Raw genomic sequence first — 22,260 nt, forward strand, 5'->3', positions numbered from 1 at the left:
TTGTCTTCCATCTTTGTAGAATTTATCCCAGTTTGTGTTTTGGATTTTTTTTCTTAGTTTTACAAAATCCATTTTGTTGTACATTAATCTTCCTTCTCTATGTCTATTATTCCTTCTTACATTGTTTAGTTCTTTTAATTCAAACTCTATTAGTATATGGTCTCTCTTTCCAATTGGTACTTTATACTCCATTTTATTCACGATATCCGTTTCAGAAGTTAATATTAAGTCTAGTTTCAACGGTTCCTCATTGTTTCTATATCTAGTATTTTCCTTAACCCATTGTGTTAAGGTATATTCAATGGTCATAACCAGCAGAATGTTGCTCCAAAGTTCTTCTCCCACTTTTACTATCATTTCTTCCCAGATTATATCCTTTGCATTAAAATCACTCATAATTACTATGTTACCACCCTCTTTCAGTAACTCATTTAGCACATTCATTGTGTCTTCCAGTAATTTAGAAGGATCACTATCAGACCAAGCCTGTGTTTTTGGTGGCACATACACTGCTACAAATTTTCTATTTTTCATTTTTATATTTTAAACTTTAATCATAATTAATTCCACAATATATTTGCTTTCATTTATCTTTGTCATATCTAAACCCTTTTTGGTCAATATCATGACACCTCCTCCCTGTTTGTCTGTTCTATTTTTTGCCCAGTGGTTGTATAGACCTTGTCCCACCATACTTATTGATAGAGGGCCTTTCAGTCTTGTCCCCACAATTCCCATGTCAGGTTTCTCTACTTCCAGATAGTTGTTTATTTCCTTAATTCTAGAGATCATACCATCAATATTTGTGTATGCCACTTTTAGTTTCATATTTTCTTCAATTTTTTTGGTTTAAGTTTCCATTTTTCTGATGTACCATTTTTTCAGTCTCAGGCCCAGTACTCTCCCAAAAAACTCGTTTTTTCCTGTCTCTGTTCTTTTCTCATTTCTATCATTGGCTTCAATTCTGAGAGCTTTGTCTTTTTCTTTTTCCTCATCACTCATTTCCTTTTTGATCCATATATGTTTGAATTTCTCACTGTTTGCTAATTCAACCACTTTCAATAGTACCTCCTTGGCTATCATTTGAGTTCTTAGTTTTATTTTTCCAGGTTTATGTTGTTTTTCTTTTGAATATTTGCCTATCCTGTGAATCTCGTCAATTTCTGTCAAAATTTTGCCCTTCTTCCTTTATTTCTTTAAAAAAATTCTTAGCTATTTCCTTTTCCTCCTTTTCTCTCTGGTTCATCTTTTCTCTCTTTTCCTCCTTTTCTCTCTGGTTCATCATGTTTTTCTTGGATACCATGGACCACAATGCATTTACCTTTGTCAACTGTATCTCTCACCCAATTTTCCTTTTCTTTAATTACTTTCATAACTGTTTCTTTTGTATTTTCCTCCATCTGCTTTTGTACTATTTCTCTAAAGGATATATATATATATATATATATATATATATATATATATATATTTTTTCCTGTTCTTATTTCCATTGATTTTTTATTTCAATGAGGTCTGTTTCTTTAATTGACTCTTCCACCTTTCTGGTCACTACCTGTAATTGCTCTTTGACCTCCTTTTTCAGTTCATTTTTATTTTTGTCTTCATTTTTCATTCTTTTATTTTTTCTTTTGAGCATATAAATTTTGCTCCTTAGGTCACTTAACTCTCTAGTTGTTTGCTCATTACTCTTACGCAAAGTAATCAATTCCCTAGGTACAGATCAGTGTTCAAATTTCAAATCTATGATTTCTTCCAATAATTCATTTACTTCACGATTTCTTAATGCATAGCTATATCTAACTTCTCTATCTATATCTAAGCCTTTACCTATTTCTCCTGGATTTCTCTATCTATATCTAAGCCTTTACCTATTTCTCCTGGATTTTCTTTCTCCCACCTTTGGTTTGTCCTTGGAGTGTCCATTAACCACTTCCATACGGTGACGCCTACGTAGGCGGCATGAGGAGCAAGTGGGTACTCAATGGTGCCGACATCGTCATCTTGATTATATTTATTGTAGTCGTACCTACGTAATTTCCATTCTCTCTAAACTGGCTTCATCAATTTTATATGGTTATCAAAATACACGGTTGAAAGAGAACGAACGATTGAGCACTGACTTTATCTTTTATAATGCGATTATTATGACACAACATCGCACGTCGGGCAGCTAATGCTGCCAGACATGCGATGTACCCCGGAGTGAAGAGGTTAAATATGTTTTTTTGTGGGGGGGAAGAATACCTTTCAGTGATTGTACACTACTTATATCCAGGCTTCTCTTTGTTGTTTCATTAAATATTTTTTCATCTTTTTCTTTCTCCATTGTGCCAACTATAATTATTTCAAGAAGTGGATTTTACCTTATCTGTCACATAAGAAACACAGCCTACACATCCTGCACAATAACAACTATTTGTTTCCTTTGTGTTGGCAACAAAACCACTAGATAGGCGCTCAATTGATGCACTTTCTTTTGCTTCAGTATCTTGTGTGGAGGGGAGTGGAATATATGGGAAATGAAATGGGTGGGAGTGGTTTCTATGCCTTTTTCTTTTTGGCTACCCCCCATGTAAGGGGGAAAAAGCCTTTGGTATATGTATGTATTTACCTTGTTGTATTATACAGGAAGGGAGCTATGCTAATGGTGACCCATCTTTGTATCTTTCAGCATCAAGTTTTTTCTTAAAATCTTGAATAGTGTTTGCACACACTGTTTCTTTGTCTAATTTGTTCCAGGTATCTATCACTCTGTGTGAGAAGCTATTCTTTTTTTTCAGATCTCTTTGGTAATTATCTTTTTTGAGTTTCTTTTCGTGTCCTCTTGTTTTTCCAATGTCCCATTTCAATAAATCATTCTTAGCTAAGATTTCCATTCCTTCCATGGTTCTATAGATAGTAGGTCTCCTCTTTCCCTTCTTTGTTCCAGAGTTGGTAATTCTAATTTGGACAGTCTTTGTTCATATGTCATTTTGGAAAGAGTTGGAGCCAGTTTTCTTGTTGCTCTTTGTATTCTTTCTAATTTTTTTATATTCTTTTTGGTACTGGTTGTTGTTGTTGTTGTTGTTCCCTAGACTGTCTGTCCGAGCAGTCCCGTCTCCCCAAGGAATGCCACAGCCGAAACTGGGTTTTCCCACAAATCCTTTATAGAGTGTATGTTGTGTTGTTTGCATGCATGATTGTGTATAATGCAGTCTTCCATTATGTGTTGTATGGTATGGGGTGAAGTGTTACATCCTGGGCAGCTGTTCACAATGCGGTCATCCAGCCTCTTCTGGTAGCTTAGAAGTGCTGGGTGGTGGCCGCACCGCAGTCTGGCCTGGTGGACTCTGTCCTTTCGTGAGAGAGGATTCAGAAGGGTGGATATCAGGGTCTGGCATGCAGCAGTGTGTTGTCTTTCAGTGTGTTAACCTCTTCACTCCGGGGCACATCACACATCTGGCAGCATTAGCTGCCCAACGTGCGATATTGCGTCATAATAATCGCATTATAAAAAATAAAGTCAGTGCTCAATCGTTTGTTCTCTTTCACCCGTGTATTTTGATAACCATATAAAATTGATGAAGCCAGTTTAGAGAGAATGGAAATTACGTAGGTACGACTACAATAAATATAATCAAGATTGCGACGTCGACATCGAGTACCCACTTGCTCCTTATGCCGCCTACGTAGGCGTCACCATATGGAAGTGGTTAATGGAACTGGAAGTGGTTAATGGAGTGGTGAGTGATATGATTATGAATATGTTTCCGGAGGCTAGTACAGGTAAACGTCGACTTACGATGGCATTAGGTTTCGATAGAGCCATCGTAAGACGATCTCATCGTAAGTCGATCCCCACTCTGTTCCGTGGTCACTGTACCTAGCCTACCTGTATATTAACCACCAGAGATACTGAATATAGCCTATTAAACATGTACAGTAGTTTATTTAATTATTTTTATCCTTTTTACCATATTCAAACACTATAATATGTATTTTCAGTACGGAACTTAAATCTCGCGGGCAGCAGCCAATGCCAGCCGTACGACGTGACGTAATAATACTCGCATCATAAAATATAGTCACCGCTTATATCGATCGTTCTCTCTTTCACCCGCGAATTTTGAAAACCACAGAGAATGAATCATTTGAGAGAATGTAAAAACACAGGGGCGACTACAATAAATATAATCAAGACGCCGATATGGCAGCGTCGCGAATCCACTTGCTCCTCATGACGCCTACGTGTGCGGCACCGTATGGAAGGGGTTAAATCATCATATCGTCGTCGTCGTCATCGTAAAGTCGAACAATCGTAAGTCGCGGCCATCATAAGTCGACGTTTACCTGTATTTGGTGGTTGTGGAGGAAGAGAAGAGAGTATCTGTGTGTGATACAGGTCTTTGGGTGTTGTTTTAATGTTTCTTGGTGTGTGTGGGTGTTCTGCTATGTAGTGTAGCGGGTGTGATGTGTTTGTGGTGGCTGCGGCAAGTGTTTGTGTGCCTCTCATGTCGAGGTGGTCCTTGACTTTGAGGACTTTTGTTTCATGGTGTAAATGGTCAGTAGGTGTTGTATTTGTGCAGCCTGTAATTGTTTTTTAGGGCTTTGTTTTGTATGATTTGAAGGGTGTTGTGGTGTGTCTCACTGAGATTAGGAGCCCATGCAGGACTCGCATAATTCATCACTGAGCATATGTATTGTTTGTATATTGTTGTATTAGTTTCTTTGTTTTGTCCAAATGTTGTTCCAGTGATTGACTTAAGTGCGTTAAGTCTAGGTGTGCATTTGTTTTTTTATGTTTGTGAGGCGTTGTTTGAAAGACATGGATTTATCGTATGTTACACCAAGAATTTTCGGTGTGTTTGTGTGTGGTATTAGAGTGTTGTTGATGTAGAGATGAGGTATGTATTTGTGTTCTTTTGTCCAGTTGGTGAGAAGTGTTGCTGTAGATTTGGTTGGAGCTATTTTGAGTCTGTTTGTGATGAACCATGTGTTGAGTGTATCAAGGTATGGCTGGATTATTTCTGCAGCTTTGTCTGTGTTACGATGTGTGCATGTGATTGTTATGTCGTCTGCGTAGGAAGAGATTTGTATTTCTGAGGTGTCTGGTGTGGGTAAGTCATGCATGTATAGATTAAAGAGCGTGGGGGATAGAACAGAGCCCTGTGGTACTCCATTCTTAATGTTTCTGATGTGCGATGATTGGCCATTATATGACACATAAGCATTCCTACCTGCCAGATAATTGGCCAGCCATCCTTTGGTGTTATTGTGCATGTCTGTATTATATATTTTATTTGTTAGGTTGTGGCGGGGGATAGCATCAAAAGCTTTACTAATGTCTAATGTTATAAGAAGTGTTCTGTGGTGGAGCCTATCTGAATTGATGCCATCTAAAATTCTTTGTGTGAGGTTTATCAGAAGAGTGTTTGTGAAGTGTAGTGGCCTAAAACCGTGTTGTGAGTCAGCAAGGGGAATATGTGGTGTGACAAGTTGAAGTATTAGGCGTTCAATGACTTTAGAGGGGGTGCAGAGAAGTGTGATTGGGCAGTGCTGGAGCCGCAGTGTCTACGTCGTGGGACCACCCCCCAACCCCAAGAGTTGGGGGCCAAACGGCGGCAACCAGCCCTGGCCACCGGCTCTACGCAGGTGGCACCAATCCCCAAGAGGAGCTACAACTGCCTTGGGGAGTACCACAATCCTTTTTTGGTACTGATTGTCCATAGTGTCGCTGCGTACTCAATTTTTGGTCTTATCAGTGTAGTTAAATTTTTTTTATCATTTCCAGAACCAAATAGACAAATGCCATTTTTCATTGACCTCAATAAGTTGTAAGTTTCTCTGATTATTTTATTAATATGTTTGTCCAGTGTCATGTCTTTGCTTATCATCACTCCAAGGTCTTTTTCCGAGTTTACTTTTTTCCCCTCTTTTTCACCAATTTTATAATCTCTCATTCTGTTTTTACTTTTTCTAAATTCCATTATACTACATTTCTTGATATTGGATTTCACTTTCCACTTTTGAGTCTATTTCCAGATCTTGTCCAAGTCTTATTGTAACGAGTTGCAATCCTCCTCTGTTTTTACTTTCTTTAGTATTTTTGCGTTGTCTGCAAAGAAATTCATAAAAGACTCTACTCCTTCATCCATCTCATTTATGTATATGGCAAACATGATCAGGGCCAGCACTGATCCTTGCAGAACACCACTTATCATTTCTTCCCAATTTGAGAATTTATCTCTACTACTCTCATTTTCCTCCCAGTCAGGAAGTCTTTCATCCATTCCAATAATTTTCCTCTGATGCCACCTATTGATTCTATCTTCCTTATTAGTTTATTGTGTGGTACCTTATCAAATGCCTTTTGTAGGTCCAGATCAAGTTTGTTGTACATGATCTTCCTTGTCTGAATCCAAATTGATTTGGATTCAGTATAGTTTTTTCTTCCAAATGTTTAACCCATCTATTTTTGATTACCTTTTTACAAATTTTTGCTACGGTGCTTGTCAGGGAGACCGGTCTGTAATTTGATGGATCTTCCTTGTTTCCTCCCTTATAAATCAGTACAATGTCTACATTCTTCCAGTCCTGTGGCACCTTTCCTTCTTGAAGTGAGAATTTAATTATATTGTATATCTTATCTGTTAATTCCTCCATGCATTTTTTTATTATCCAATTTGCAATTCTGTCTGGACCATGTGATTTTCTGACATCAAGGGTTTTGATTTGGTTGCTGATTTCCTTCTGTGTTACAATTATTTCTTTCATTGAGGGGGGAAATCTCTCTATATTTCCTTCATAATTTCAGCCATTTCTAGTTCTTCTGTATATCCATATTTGCCCTGTCGCAGCTTTTCTATTTCTTGTTTGTTCTTCAGTTTGCCATTTACATACCTGTAAAATAGTTTGGGTTCTTCCTTGCATTTTTCTATTTTTTTTTTTCGTAGTTTCTCCTCTCATCTCTGCGTATTTTTACATAATTATTTCTTAGTTTGATGTACATTAGCCATTTGGTTGTTTTCTTGTCTTTTTTCCATTTCTTCCAAGCTTTGTCTTTTTTATCCTTAGCCTCACTACATTTTTTGTACCAGCTTTTTATGTATATTCTTTCCTTTTTATGTCAAGGTACTTATTTATTCACTCCCTCATCTTAAATTTCGTTTAGTATATTCCATTTCTCTTCCATTTCTGTTTCTTCATTTAGGAATTTTTCCCAGTTTGCATTGAGAAAGAAATTTTTGCTTCTCAAAATTTGTTTTGTTGTACATTAGTCTTCCTATCCTATGTTTTTCATTTCAGCTTTGATCCATTTGCTCTTTCAACTCAAATTCTATTAGTACATGGTCACTCTTTCCTATTGGAGTTTTGTAATCAATTTTGTTGACAATTTCAGGCTCTGTCGTAAGTATTAAATCCAGCCTTGATGGTTCTTCACTACCTCTGTATCTGGTATTTTCCCTTATCCACTGAGTCATTGTGTATTCGATGGTCATGTCAAGCAGGACATTACCCCAGAGTTCCTCTCCACCCTTCACTGTCATTTCCTCCCAACATATTTCTTTTGAATTAAAGTCACCCATAATTACTATATTTCCTCTGTCCTTCAGTATATTAGTTAATTCATATTTTGTATCTTCTAATATTTTGGAATAATAATTTTCTGTCTATGACTGTGCTTTGGGGGGCACATACACCACTACAAATTTTCTACTCTTCATATATTTACTTTCAACTTGTATTGTAATTGATTCTACATTATTTTCTCCTTCAGTTATTTTTGTTACATTTAAATCTTTATTAGTCAAAATTAATACTCTGCCACCCTGTTTATCCTTTCTATTCTTTGTCCAACAATTGTATAAACCTTGTCCCACAGTGTTGGGTGGTAGAGTACACTTTAATTTAGTTTCCACTATTCCCATTATGTCTGTTTTTTCTAAGGCCAGATAATCATTTAATTCATTCATTCCTGAAGTTATTCCATCTATATTGGTATAAGCTATTTTCAATTTCCTTTCTCCTCGTCTTTTTCTGTCTGCTTTGTTTCCTTTTACCTTATATACCATTTTCTCTGCCTCAGGTCCATCACTCTAGGCTAATTTCTGGAGGGGTTTGATGGAGTGGCAATTTGGTTGCCAGTGCTTGTTTTGTGATCTTAATATTCAAGTATTTTTGTATGGATGTACTGCTTGATGCAGGTGGTAAGTTATTGTAGAAGTCTGAGTAGTATGCTGATGGTGTGTGTAAGGTGGCTAGTATTCATTGTGAACACAGCAAAACCCTACTTTACAAAGTGCATCACTGCAGTGATGAGCTTAAGGGGGTACGCGACACCTGGAGGTCATTTTCTAAAATATTTAGAGTAAAGAGCTGAAACTTCTCAGGTAAATAGGTATCCATATTGCCTACATTTTAGGTGAAGCAGAATGATGTTTGTACACATGTACACATGTACACATGTACACATGTACACATGTACACATGTATGTATACCAGTAGCGACATTTAAAAGTGCACAGCACCATAATACGTGGACCAATTTGTTTTATATTTTGGCTATGATTAGTCAGTAGGCACACCTAGGGCCGGTCATTGAGTAATTAAACAATTTCCTTTATACTTTTGCATACAGGCATTTCAATTTTAATGTCTGGCAAAAATAGTGAAAAATACAATTTTTTTGCTCTTGTTTCCATTATTACTCCGAATTCTTTCATCCTATTCAAAATATTCGATCGATCAGCCCTAGCAGTTACTAAAAGTAATATTCCCTGTAAGTTTCATCTAATCTAATGTATATTAGAATTTTTATGATTAAAAAAAAGTAGAAAAATAACGAACGGAGATATGGCAACTTGAAATATGAATATATCTGTAAACTTGCTTATAGTTTCACCAATTTGACTGAATTTTTCATGGCTTAATTCTTATTATATAATAAGTAAGTACATAAAAAATTATGATAATTTTTTATTTATAATTACTTTAAATACTGAAAAACTAAAGTATAAGTATGTCACAGTAGTGACGACGCACAGGACGACAACATCATATAATTTGCTTTTTTGCACCTCTTTGGCGGTTTCTTCATATGAAACCTCTCTGATGGGGGTCTTCAGGGTATCTAAATCATTGGAAAGAGGTTTATTTTCCAGTAGTGGGCACCTTCTCTTTCCTCATCAGATTCCCCTCGCCAATCTATGTTGGTAGGGCACCCCCTCCAGCATCATATGATGTCCCTTCTTCTTTCTTCTTCCTGTATAGCCTTGATCTTTTTCCTCTTGCTTTCTTCTTTGGATTTAATCTTCCTCTTTGAATTGTTTAGTCTAATGTTGTCCTTTACCTCTGTCACCGTCACAGAGGTGCAGGTGAGGGCGGTGGTGGAGTGAGAGGTGGTGAGATCTTTAGTCGTCTTTGACTGCTTGCCATCTTTAACTGCTGTTTTTTGTCATTGTGATGTTCTTTTGTTCTTTTTGCTACCCATGATGACTGTACTAAAGAGTACTGTAATATGTACTAGCTAAAGTAATAGATTGCAATGAGAGCTCATGAGACATGCGTACTTCCCTTTTCAGAGTTAGCCGGTAACTAACGCTTAGTTTCGCACAAAGTTGGCGAAATATTCTCCCTCCACCTTCCTCCCTTCCCCTCCACAATCGTATTGGCCGTTGATACACTGGGCGAGTGTAAATTCAATCAAATTTCAACGTTATTCGCTGCGCCTGAAGGTCCTAAGTGGCACGCCTCCTTCTAGTGTGGGTTGCGCCTTTAAATCTGTCCCTTTAATCCTCACCCCCCCAGGACCTTTTAAATTTGCGCGCGGCTGAAAAATTATTTGTCGGGATTTGTTTCTAAGTGGTATACGAACATTTTGAACACAGTTTTGAAAAATGCCATAATCTTGACCAAAATTCACACCCCCAGGTGTCGCGTACCCCCTTAACTGCTTGGCATTCATAGGAGAGCTAAGAATAGAGGTAAATAATGGGTAATGAATGGGAGGGGAGTGGGTTGTGTGGGGGTGGGGTGTGCCTTAGCTGGCTACCTCCCTTATATGGGTAAAAAGGCCCTTGGTACAAAAACAGATAGGCATTAGTAGAACAAAAGCCATAAATGCATCATTGTAATGAAGGAGTTAATGGTTACTATTTACTGCAGTTAAAAATATATTGAATTTAAATAAAACCTACCAGTATTCATTATTAATTCCATTTCTTTCGGCAGTGTGTTTACGTGACTACTTGCACTGCTAGCAACTGCAATACTTCCAATTGTGAAGAGAAGTGGCATTACAATGAGGAAGAAGACAGCTGCAAATTCACGAATAATGCCCAATACTCGTACTTTGACCAAAGCCTTGAAAGCTCTCCATCTGTGTTTCCTAAAAGATAGGTATGGGGTTACTTAAAAAAAAAAAAAAAGTTGAACACAGCAGGTATTTTTTCATGCTTTTACATATCACAGACCCTTAAAATGAACAGAAGTTCCCCAGTTAGGGGGTAATTGTCTGGTCATTATGTCAACAGGTAGATTTTGAGAAATATATACTTAAGATATTGATCCCAAAAGGATAAAAGGGTATTTTTCATGGCTGCTCAAAAGAGGGAAATAAATATGTTTTTTGTGATTTCTATGATTTTTTTTTTTCTCTTCTTCAAACTGAATGGGTTGTACTGATAAGCACAACAATGGTTTAAGGGTTACATCAGTGGGGAATTACCCTCATCTGAAGAAAATCCTAAGATGGTCACTATTACCTATTGGTTAACTAAGATGGATCTGAACCATGAGGCACAGGATAAAGGTTGAACCAGCATCAGACCATTAATTGAATAAAACCATGCCACAAGGACCCAAATGAAATTCATATAATGCATATTGTGGGGGCTACAGGAGTTACTTCAATTTTCAACCCACCCAGTAAGGTCCCATCCATAACTTTCTGGCACCTGCCACAGAAAAAATCTATTTAGCATTTGATAGGATAATGCACTGAGCTGGAGTTTAATCTAGGGGAATGAGTCATACATACATATACCAAGGCTTTTCCCCCTTACAAGGGAGGTAGCCAAAAAGGAAAAGGCATAAAATCATTCACACCCATTCCATCCCTGAATACACTCCACACCCCTCCACCTTCCCGCTTATCTTAGCACCTCCTGGATGATGGGTCATCCCTGCACCTTGTCCACTGCCCTGGGTCAGAGGCAGTGTCGCAAGACACAGCACATCCACAGCAAGGTCGCTTCATTAAATCGGCGACCCCCCCCTCTCAGTCCCCCCATTGCATAAAAGGAGATGGGGAGAAATCCCTTTGGGCTGCGTCAAATGTTGCTCACACATACTACCTCACCCCCCATCCCCCCACCCATTCCACCTCATGCATCACAACATCATCCATATACAACCATTCTCCATTCACCCATCTTCTGTCCTCTCCCGTTCTTCCTCAACAGACATTCCCCTCTTCCCCAAAGCCCCCTTCACCCCATCCATCCACCTCATCCTAGGACGTCCCCTCATGTTCACTCCCTCCACACCTGCCTTCCATACCTCTTTTACCAGTCTTTCTTCACTCATTCTTTCCATGTGTCTAAACCATCCTAATACTCTTTCATCAACCCTATCTCCCAACTCCCTTTCCACCCCTGTTCTCCTCCTCACCTCCTCATTTCTCACTCTATCTACCCTAGTAACCCCCATCATACTTCTCACACACCTCATCTCAAACACATTCAAACTCCTTCTCTCTTCCTCTCTTATGTTCCATGTTTCTGCCCCATATAGTGATGTTGGCACAATCACTCCTTCATACAGTCTCCTCTTAGCATCCATTCCCAAATGTCTATTCCTCATTACACTCTTTAATCCACCAAGGCATTTACTTGCTTTTCTCAATCTACATTCTACCTCCACCTTCACTCCACCTTTTCCTGCCACATTTGCACCCAAGTATCTAAAACTATCCACTTCCTCCAGTCGCTCTCCCTTAATGCTCACTTCCAGTCTACTGCCACTTTCACCCCTTGTACATCTCATCACCTTACTTTTACCCACATTTATCTTTAGCTTTCTTCTATCACATACTCTCCCAAACTCTGTCACCAACTTCCTCAACCCCTCCTCCGATCCTGCCACAAGTGCAGTGTCGTCTGAATTTACCTCTCGCACTACCCCATCCATGTATAAGTTGAACAGCCAGAGCGACATAACCCATCCTTGACGAAGTCCCACCTTTACCTCGAACAACTCACTCTCTCTATTTCTAATCCTGACACAAGCTCTACTACTCTCATAAAAACTCTTGACAGCTCCTAGAAGCTTTCCTCCTATCCCGTATATCTGCATACTCCCACAGTGCCTTCCTGTCTACCCTATTGTAAGCCTTTTCCAGATCCATAAAAGCCCAAAAAACATCCTTCCCCTTTCCTATAGCTTTCTCACATATCTGTCTTACCACAAAGATCTGATCTACACAACCTCTACCCGTCCTAAATCCAAACTGTTCTTCACCAATTACTCCCTCTGTTCCTCTCCTAATTCTCTCAATCAAGATTCTCCATTAAGCCGATTTAAATTGGACAAATTTAAATTTAACAAGGGTATAGGCAAACTAGTTTACCAATAGTGGTCAACAAATGGAATAGACATAGTAACCATGTAGTTAGTGATGAAACTATCGGTTGTTTTAAGAGGTTAGATAACTTTATGGATGGGGATGATAGCTGTGTGGGGATTCAGCTGGTTCTTACTGGTTTGAATAAATTTTTTCTTGGAAATTCACAAGCTCCATGAACCGGTTATTATAAATTGGCTAATACAGGCTATAATTAAGCCTATACTGGGCTAACCTGGCATTCTATTAGTAAAAGAACCTGTTGTTAATTTTTTTTAATCCTACCACTGGATGACAGGTAGTAATGGACATGGAACTGTCTAGTGTAGGCCTTATGATCTCTTGTGATCTCTTTCTTTCTTTAGTTCCTATGCTTATCCTTTTACCTTAGCTTTTTGTGGATGAAGGATCATCCCTAGCCTTCACCCACTGTCTGACCATAAACAGAAGGAGAAGAGCGACAGAGAGAGAGGAAGGAGAGAGAAAAAAATAAAACATGCTTACTCTACACTTAAGTGTTGTAGATCAAATAAATCATTCCCTGCCTCATGTAAATTATGCAAATTCAATGAGTTTCCACCTCCATCAGGAGTTCCTAATGGACTGGTATGAAGGGGTGAAGATGAAGCAGATCTTTCCTGAACCACTTTTTTTGAGAAGCTGTTCATATCCTGAAGTTCACCACCTTCATTTTCTTCATGAAGGGCTAAAAAAACCTGGAAAAAATATTCAAATATTTCTCTTACAAAAATAACTTGCCCTTTAAACCATAAAAAAGTTAACAGAATTTGACAATATCTTGTACAGCCAGATTATTTCTTGAGGAAATTCAACCCTGTATCCCCATTTTTGTGGCAGATGCTAGCAACTACCATAGAAATGATCAAGAATATATCCATACTCAACACATTTTGCCTATAAAAATATATAATACATACATACATACATATACCAAGGCTTTTTCCCCCTTACAAGGGAGGTAGCCAAAAAGGAAAAGGCATAAAATCATTCCCACCCATTCCATCCCTGAATACACTCCACTCCCCTCCCCATCTTATTTCTTATCTTATCTTAGCACCTCCTGGATGATGGGTCATCCCTGCACCTTGTCCACTGCCCTGGTTAAGAAGCAGTGCCACAAGACACAACACATCCACAGCAAGGCCACTTCATTAAATCGGCGACCCCCCTCTCCGTCCCCCCATGCAAAAAAGGAGAAGACAGGGAGAAATCCCTTAGGGCTGCGTCAAATGTTGCTCACACACACTACCTCACCCCCATCCCCCTGCCCATTCCACCTCATGCATCACAGCATCATCCATATACAACTATTCTCCATTCACCCCTGTCTTCTGTCCTCTCCCGTCCTTCCTCAACAGACATTCCCATCTTTCCCAATGCCCCTTTTACCCTTTACCCCATCCATCTCATCCTAGGTCACCCCTTCTTGTTCACTCCTTCCACCTCTTTTACTAGTCTTTCTTCACTCATTCTTTCCATGTGTCCAAACCATCCTAATACTCTTTCATCAACCCTATCTCCCAACTCCCTTTCCACCCCTGTTCTCCTCCTCACCTCCTCATTTCTCACTCTATCTACCCTAGTAACCCCCATCATACTTCTCACACACCTCATCTCAAACACATTCAAACTCCTTCTCTCTTCCTCTCTTATGTTCCATGTTTCTGCCCCATACAGTGCTGTTGGCACAATCACTCCTTCATACAGTCTCCTCTTAGCATCCATTCCCAAATGTCTATTCCTCATTACACGTTTTAATCCACCAAGACATTTACTCGCTTTTCTCAATCTACATTCTACCTCCACTTTCACTCCACCTTTTCCTGCCACATTTGCACCCAAGTATCTAAAACTATCCACTTCCTCCAGTCGCTCTCCCTTAATGCTCACTTCCAGTCTGCTGCCACTTTCACCCCTTGTACATCTCATCACCTTACTTTTACCCACATTTATCTTCAGCTTTCTTCTATCACACACTCTCCCAAACTCTGTCACCAACTTCCTCAATCCCTCCTCCGATCCTGCCACAAGCGCAGTGTCATCCACAAACAACAGCTGGCTCACCTCCCATTTTTCTCCATTTTCTTTAACCATCTCCAATCCCTGACACACCACCCTTGCATTTACCTCTCGCACCACCCCATCCATGTATAAGTTGAACAGCCAGGGCGACATAACGCATCCCTGACGAAGTCCCACCTTTACCTCGAACCACTCACTCTCTCCATTTCTAATCCTGACACATGCTCTACTACTATCATAAAAATAGTATGCGCAAAAACCATTCATGAGTTTAAAAGCAAACTAGACACTGCAAGATAGAAAGGCGGGACACCACGAACATAGCTCCCCTTCCTGCAAAATACAACTAGGTAAATACAACTAGGTACAACTCGGTAAGTTACTAAAAGGGTGAGAGGTTTTAGTTGTGTCCAAGCCTTGCCTGGTAAAGGTTGAGTTATCAGACATGGCAGTTCTGATTATCAGGTGTTATATCTATTTATGTATATATACCAAGGGCTTTTCCCCCCTTTATGAGGGAGGTAGCCAAAGTCAACCCCCCTCCCCCTGGCTGTGCCAAAATACCATTCACACACACCCAATCCTCCCAGCCCCTCCCCTCCCCACGTCACAACATCATCCACACACAGCCACCCTCCTCTCCACTCATTCCCATCTCCTGCCATTTTCCTGCTCCACACACATTCCCCTCTTGCTCAATGCCCTCCCCACCCCACCCATCCATCCTATATCTGGTCACCCCCTCAAGCCCACTCCCCCCCACCCCCACCTCCCTCACCAATCCCTCCCCATTCATTCCCTCTGTGTCCAAACCATCCCATCAGCCCCCTTAGCCCCCCCCCCCCCAACCTCCCGGTCTTTCACCCCATCCAACCCTGCAACCCCCACTACACCTCTCAGACACCTCATCTCAAACACATTGATTCTCCTCACTGTCTCTCCCAAACTCCATGTTTCTGCCCTGCACAGCACCATCAGCACAATCACTCCCTTATACAGTCTCCTCCACACATCCATTCCCGAATGCCTATTCCTCATTACATTTTAAATCCTCCAAGGCATTCACTTGCTTCTCTCACTCTACAATCTACCTTCACCTCCACTCCTCCCTTTCCTGCCACATCCGTTCCAAGTACCTAAAGCTATCCACTTCCTCCAGCCTCTCTCCTTAAGACCCACCTTCAACTCTGTCATCCTCCCACCTGCACATCTCATCACCCCACCCTCACACACATTCACCCCAACCCCCTCCCACCCCCACCCCCAAACCCAGCCATCAACTGCCCCACCTCCCACTTTCTCCAGTCTCCTGCCCACCACCCCTGCATTCACCTCTCGAACCACACCATCCATGTACACATTAAACAGTGAACAACCATGGTGACATGATACAACCCCTTTTCCTAATATGACAGACAAATATAAAATAATATAAGATTTAACAATAAGGATGTGTAATGCTGTTAATAAAGACCATTAACATAAAGTTTTCCTCAATGTATTTGCAGGGGTTTTGCTTGATAATTGAAACTTCCAAACCACAGAGGATGAAATTGGAAAAACCATCATGAAGTATTTGAAGAATGCATCAGAGATGCAGTAGTCACCAGAGGTATTCAGATATCAATGCTTCCACCAGTAGTGACACATCATAGGCCTCCTATTATGTAAACATTTGTCCAGCTGGTACATATACACTAATTGTTGCTGCCCAATGCAGAACAGCTGGACCACTCCATACCATGATTAGGTTATTTTCATAAGGAATGCCTGGCCTTTCTTTCATACCAAATAATATAATTATACTTTTGTTCACACCAAAGAATATGGATTTGTTTAATTATACTTTTGTTCACACCAAAACAATATGGATTTGTTTAATTTAGGAATAATTGTGCCATGTCCACTTGTACCCAGCTGTTTGTGTCCATGACTCAAATTCCAGCTAACATCAATATTTGGCATCCTTGCAGTCATGGATACAAAATGAAAATAAATCTGAGATTATCCTCAGTTGTTTTCAGCTTTACATCCTACATCCATGACTGAAGGTGCCACATGTTCAAATTGACTGGTAATTGATAGAAACCCCTATAGGTGGAGTCATTTTTTGTAGTAATATTGCAATGTCTACCTTGGTCTGTTGTAACAATATCAAAGCATTCAATACTTCTGTGGTAGAGGGGCAGTATAGCTACTGTTTTTTACTTAATATTTGTTTCCTTTGAAAACTGCACATACACTGTACTTTTACAATTGTTTAATGGCTTAAATACTATATTTTGTTCAACATTTTGTGATATTCATGTGATATGGAGGAGAAATAAGGAAGGATGAAATGAAGGCAGTTGTTAAGATGATGAAAGCAGGTAAGGCACCTGGTCTGGATGGATGCCATGCAGAATGTCTAAAAAAAAGGAGGTACAGTGATGAGGAAACAAAGAAGGTTGTAGAAGAGAAGAAGCGAGCTTTCACAGATTGGTTACAAAATAGGATGAGGGAGTCATATGAGAGGTACAAAGAAAAGAAAAGAGAAGTAAAGCACAAGCTAAAGGAGGCAAAGAGGAGAGCAGATGTGAAATGGGGTAAGAGTATGATAGAAAATTTTGAAAGTAATAAAAAGATGTTTTGGAAAGAAATTAAGAGAGGAAGAGGAGGCGAATCAAGTAGAGAAGAAAAAGTAAAAGGTGCAGATGAAGAGTTGAAAATGGAAGAGAAGGCAGTAAGGGGAAGATGGGCAGAATATTTTAGGGAGTTGCTTCATGTGAAGGAGGATAGGGAGGGAAAGATAGTTGCAGTGGGAAATGCTAAGAAAATGAGAGTGATGAGTGAGGAAAATGGAGGAGAAATAAGGAAGGATGAAGTGAAGGCAGTTGTTAAGATGATGAAAGCAGGTAATGCACCTGGTCTGGATGGATGCCATGCAGAAAGTCTCAAAAAAGGAGATACAGTGGTGGTGGATTGGCTGGTGAGGTTTTTTAATGTTTGCTGGAGAGAGGGTAGAGTGCCGGAGGACTGGAGGAGTGCCTGTATAGTTCCACTTTACAAGGGAAAAGGGGACAAGTGTGAATGTAGTAGTTTCAGAGGGATTAGCTTGTTAAGTGTAGTTGGGAAGGCTTATGGGAGGATCTTGATTGAGAGGATTAGGAGAGGAACAGAGGGAGTAATTGGTGAGGGACAGTGTGGATTTAGGACGGGTAGAGGGTGTGTAGATCAGATTTTTGTGGTAAGACAGATATGTGAGAAAGCTATAGGAAAGGGGAAGGATGTTTTTTGGGCTTTTATGGATCTGGAAAAGGCTTACGACAGGGTAGACAGATAGGCACTGTGGGAGGTTTTGTGGATATACAGGATAGGAGGAAAGCTTCTAGGAGCTGTCAAGAATTTTTACGAGAGTAGTAGAGCATGTGTCAGGATTAGAAATGGAGAGAGTGAGTGGTTCAAGGTAAAAGTGGGACTTCGTCAGAGATGTGTTATGTCGCCCTGGCTGTTCAACTTGTACATGGATGGGGTGGTGCGAGAGGTAAATGCAAGGGTGGTGGGTCAGGGATTGGAGATGGTTAAAGAAAATGGAGAAAAGTGGGAGGTGAGCCAGCTGTTGTTTGCAGACGACACTGCGCTTGTGGCAGGATCGGAGGAGGGACTGAGGAAGTTGGTGACAGAGTTTGGGAGAGTGTGTGATAGAAGAAAGCTGAAAATAAATGTGGGTAAAAGTAAGGTGATGAGATGTACAAGGGGTGAAAGTGGCAGCAGACTGGAAATGAGCATTAAGGGAGAGCGACTGGAGGAAGTGGATAGTTTTAGATACTTGAGTGCAAATGTGGCAGGAAGAGGTGGAGTGGAGGTGGAGGTAGAATGTAGATTGAGAGAAGCGAGTAAATGCCTTGGTGGATTAAAAAGTGTAATGAGGAATAGACATTCGGGAATTGATGCTAAGAGGAGACTGCATAAAGGAGTTACTGTGCCAGCAGCACTGTATGTGGCAGAAACATGGAACATAAGAGAGGAAGAGAGAAGGAGTTTGAATGTGTTTGAGATGAGGTGTGTGAGAAGTATGATGGGGGTTACGAGGCTAGATAGAGTGAGAAATGAGGTGAGGAGGAGAACAGGGGTGGAAAGGGAGTTGGGAGATACGGTTGATGAAAGAGTATTAGGATGGTTTAGACACATGGAAAGAATGAGTGAAGAAAGACTGGTAAAAGAGGTATGGAAGGCAGAGGTGGAGGGAGTGAACATGAGGGGACATCCTAGGATGAGATGGATGGATGGGGTAAAGGGGGCATTGGGGAAGAGGGGAATGTCTGTTGAGGAAGGACGGGAGAGGACAGAAGACAGGGGTGAATGGAGAATGGTTGTATATGGATGATGCTGTGATGCATGAGGTGGAATGGGTGGGGGGATGGGGGGTGAGGTAGTATGTGTGAGCAAAATTTGACACAGCCCGAAGGGATTTCTCCTTGTCTTCTCCTTTATGCATGGGGGGACGGAGAGGGGGGTTCGCCGATTTAATGAAGCGGCCTTGCTGTGGATGTGCTGTGACTTGCGACACTGCCTCTGACCCAGGGCAGTGGACAAGGTGCAGGGATGACCCATCATCCAGGAGGTGCTAAGATGGGAGGGAGGGTGGAGGGGAGTGGAGTGTATTTAGGGATGGAATGGGTGGGAATGATTTTATGCCTTTTTCTTTTTAGCTACCTCCCCTGTAAGGGGGAAAAAGCCTTGGTATATGTATGTATGTTATCATTTGTCTATCTATTATCATTTGCTTGATTCTCAATTATCATTAGTTATATGTCAATTTATTATTTACTATTTATCTGTTTATTATCTAATTATACCTATGTATTTATTTATTTTATTCATTATTATTGATATTATTATATTTTCTATTCCTTTATTTGTTTATCTATTTATCATTATTATCATTATTATTTATATTATTATATTTTCTAATCATTTATTTGTTTATCTATTTATCATTATTATCTATTTTTTTCGCATCCATCCTAGTTATGGACTAAAAGGTTTCCTGTCGGTATGCTCCGCCTTTGTAATGCTTTAAAGATGGTCAGTAGGTCGCCTGTCTCTCTTTTTTGCTCCAAAGTCAGTAACTCCAATTTAGCCAGTCTCTCTTTATAGATCCAGTTTGAAAGTGTTGGAGCCATTTTTGTGGTTGCTCTCTGGAGTATGAGAAATGAGTAGAGGAAGAGGAAAGTGGGGGCACAAAAGGAGCTGGCAGATAGGGTGGATGTAAGAATACTGGAATGGTTTGGGCACATGGAAAGAATGAGTGAAGACTAGCAAAAAGATGTGGAAGGTGGAAGGGTAGATAGAGCAAACTTGAGGGGAAGACCAAGAATGAGGCAAAAACCCTCATCTCCGAGATATGGAACAAAGGGGAATTATTGGGAAATTGACTGCAGCATGGTTATCTCCAATAGTCTTAGTGAATAAACCCAACAGTAGCAAAAGGATGTATTTGGACTAGAGACACATGAATAAACAACTAGCAGTTGATGTATATCCCTTAGCTAGATTAGATAAGTTACTGGAACAACCAAGTGGACATGAATATTATGTAACCCTAGATATGAAGGATGCATACTTCCAAATTATGTTAGATAAAGAAAGGAGAGACCTCACCACTTTCAGTGATGGTGTGTCCTTGTATATGTTTAGAAGGTTACCATTTGGACTGAATTACACACCAGCCATATTTTTGAGACACATGACAGATGTGTTGAACCCCTTACTGCATAAAGGATGGGTTAGGAATTATCTGGATGACATCATACTATGGGCACCCACTTTTGCAGAATTAGTGAAATGACTAAGAGAACTATTCTCTTTACTGGAACAAAACAGAGTTAACTTAAACTTAAGTACATGCCTTTTTGGGTTATAGGAGGTCACATTCCTGGGGCATGTAATATCAGTGAAAGGTAGTAGACCACTGTTGGAGAATGTAGATGCAATCCTGAAGATGAAATCACCAAAGAATGTAAAGGAGGTAAGAAGATTCCTGGGGATGTGTGGATTTTATAGGAAGTATATACCAGCTTTCACTAAGATCGCAATACCCCTCACTAATCTCACAAAATCAGATTCTACATATGTTTGGGATAGTAATTACCAGAAAGCATTTGAACACCTGAAGGAAAAATTAACTAGTGTGCCAATACTAGGGAAAGTATGGAACGACCAACTATTTGTATTAACTACTGATGCCAGCAACATGCACATATGAGCTGTACTGAGCCAGGTGCAACTGAACAGGAGCATTAAACCCATAAGATATTTCTCAAAGAAGCTGAATCCATGCAAGACGTGGTATGCAGTAACAGATAAGGAGGCACTTGCAATAGTAATAGTTTGCAGAAATTTTCACCATCATGTATGGGGGACTAAAGTCAACAATATTGCAGACCACCAACCACTAACCAGCATGTTCAAAAGAAAAACCAAGTCACCACGTATGAATAGGTGGATCTTAGAAATGAGAAAATATTAGTATGTGATCCAATATATAAAAGGGAAGGAAAATGTCATAGCCAACCAACTATCAAGGCCAGTTAAAGTAATTATGAGAACACCAGAAGAAACTTGGTTGGGATATGATAAAACAACTTTCAAGGATAAACAGAGGGAGAGTTCCACATGGCAGGAGTTAGCCAGTTACTTAGAAGGAGGTAAATTACCAGGTAGACACTTAACAAAGACAACACTAGACCAGTTTGCTTTAATAGATGATATCTTATATTACATTAGGGAAAAATAAAATAGAAGCCTTCACTACATGCTTATACTCCCCCACAATCTAGTCCAGGAAGCAGCATGACATTCACATTAATTAACAGTTTACCTAGGACAAACGAAGTCCATATATAAAGCTAGGGAGCTTCTACTGGCCTAACTTAAATGTAGATGTATGTACGGGAGTCTTTTTGGATGGATATAAATGAGTGAATAGAGGGATCAAGGAGAAATGTCAATGTAGTTGTATTGGGAGACCTTAATGCTAGGGTAAGAAATGAACCAATAGATGGAGTGATTGGGAAGTATGGAATTCCAGGAAAAAATAGTAGTGCAGAGTTGATGGTAGAGATGTGTCTTGAAAGAAATTTGATGATAGCAAATAAATTGTTAAGGAAGAAAGTCAAGCATAAATACACATGGGAGAGGGTGGTGGATAGAAGAGTGATAGAGCATTAATGGACTAAATAGTGGTAAACAGGAGTATAGTAGGAAGAGTTAAGGATGTACATGTTCTAAGGGGAGAGAGTGGGGGAATATCAGATAATCTTTTGGAAGGTAAGTTGAGAGTGGAGGATAGGTGGAGAAAGAGGAAAAGGGCAGAAGGTAGGGAGGTACTCAGAGTGAACTGCTTAAATGAGAAAGAAAAGGAGAAGTATAAGAAGAAGCTGAGAGAGGAGTGGGAGGGAGTGAAGGATAGAGTAGAGCTAGGAGTGGAGGAGGAATGGGGATGGTTCAAGGAGGAAGTCATAAGGTGTGCAAAGATGGTGTGTGGAACAAGGAGGATGGGAGGAAATAGAAGGAAGGGTAGCGAGTGGTGGGATGAGGAAGCAAAGAAGGGTGTAGAAGAGAAGAAGCAGGAA

General features: G+C 40.0%; 1 protein-coding gene across 1 annotated transcript in view; it reads right to left on the bottom strand.

Moving 5' to 3' along the window:
- The window catches only part of LOC143022043 (ATP-binding cassette sub-family A member 9-like), a 152,218-nt gene that overhangs the window by 13,988 nt on the left and 115,970 nt on the right, over positions 1 to 22,260 (bottom strand). Inside the window, exons 9-10 of the mRNA XM_076179981.1 lie at positions 13,106 to 13,317; positions 10,176 to 10,366 (exon numbers count right to left, since the gene is read on the bottom strand). Coding sequence (XP_076036096.1) covers positions 10,176 to 10,366; positions 13,106 to 13,317 — 403 coding nt within the window. The remainder of the gene's footprint in view (positions 1 to 10,175; positions 10,367 to 13,105; positions 13,318 to 22,260) is intronic.

The sequence above is a fragment of the Oratosquilla oratoria genome, chromosome 3 (assembly GCF_046742065.1).
Source record: "Oratosquilla oratoria isolate Oo_2021 chromosome 3, ASM4674206v1, whole genome shotgun sequence".
Taxonomy (NCBI): domain Eukaryota; kingdom Metazoa; phylum Arthropoda; class Malacostraca; order Stomatopoda; family Squillidae; genus Oratosquilla; species Oratosquilla oratoria.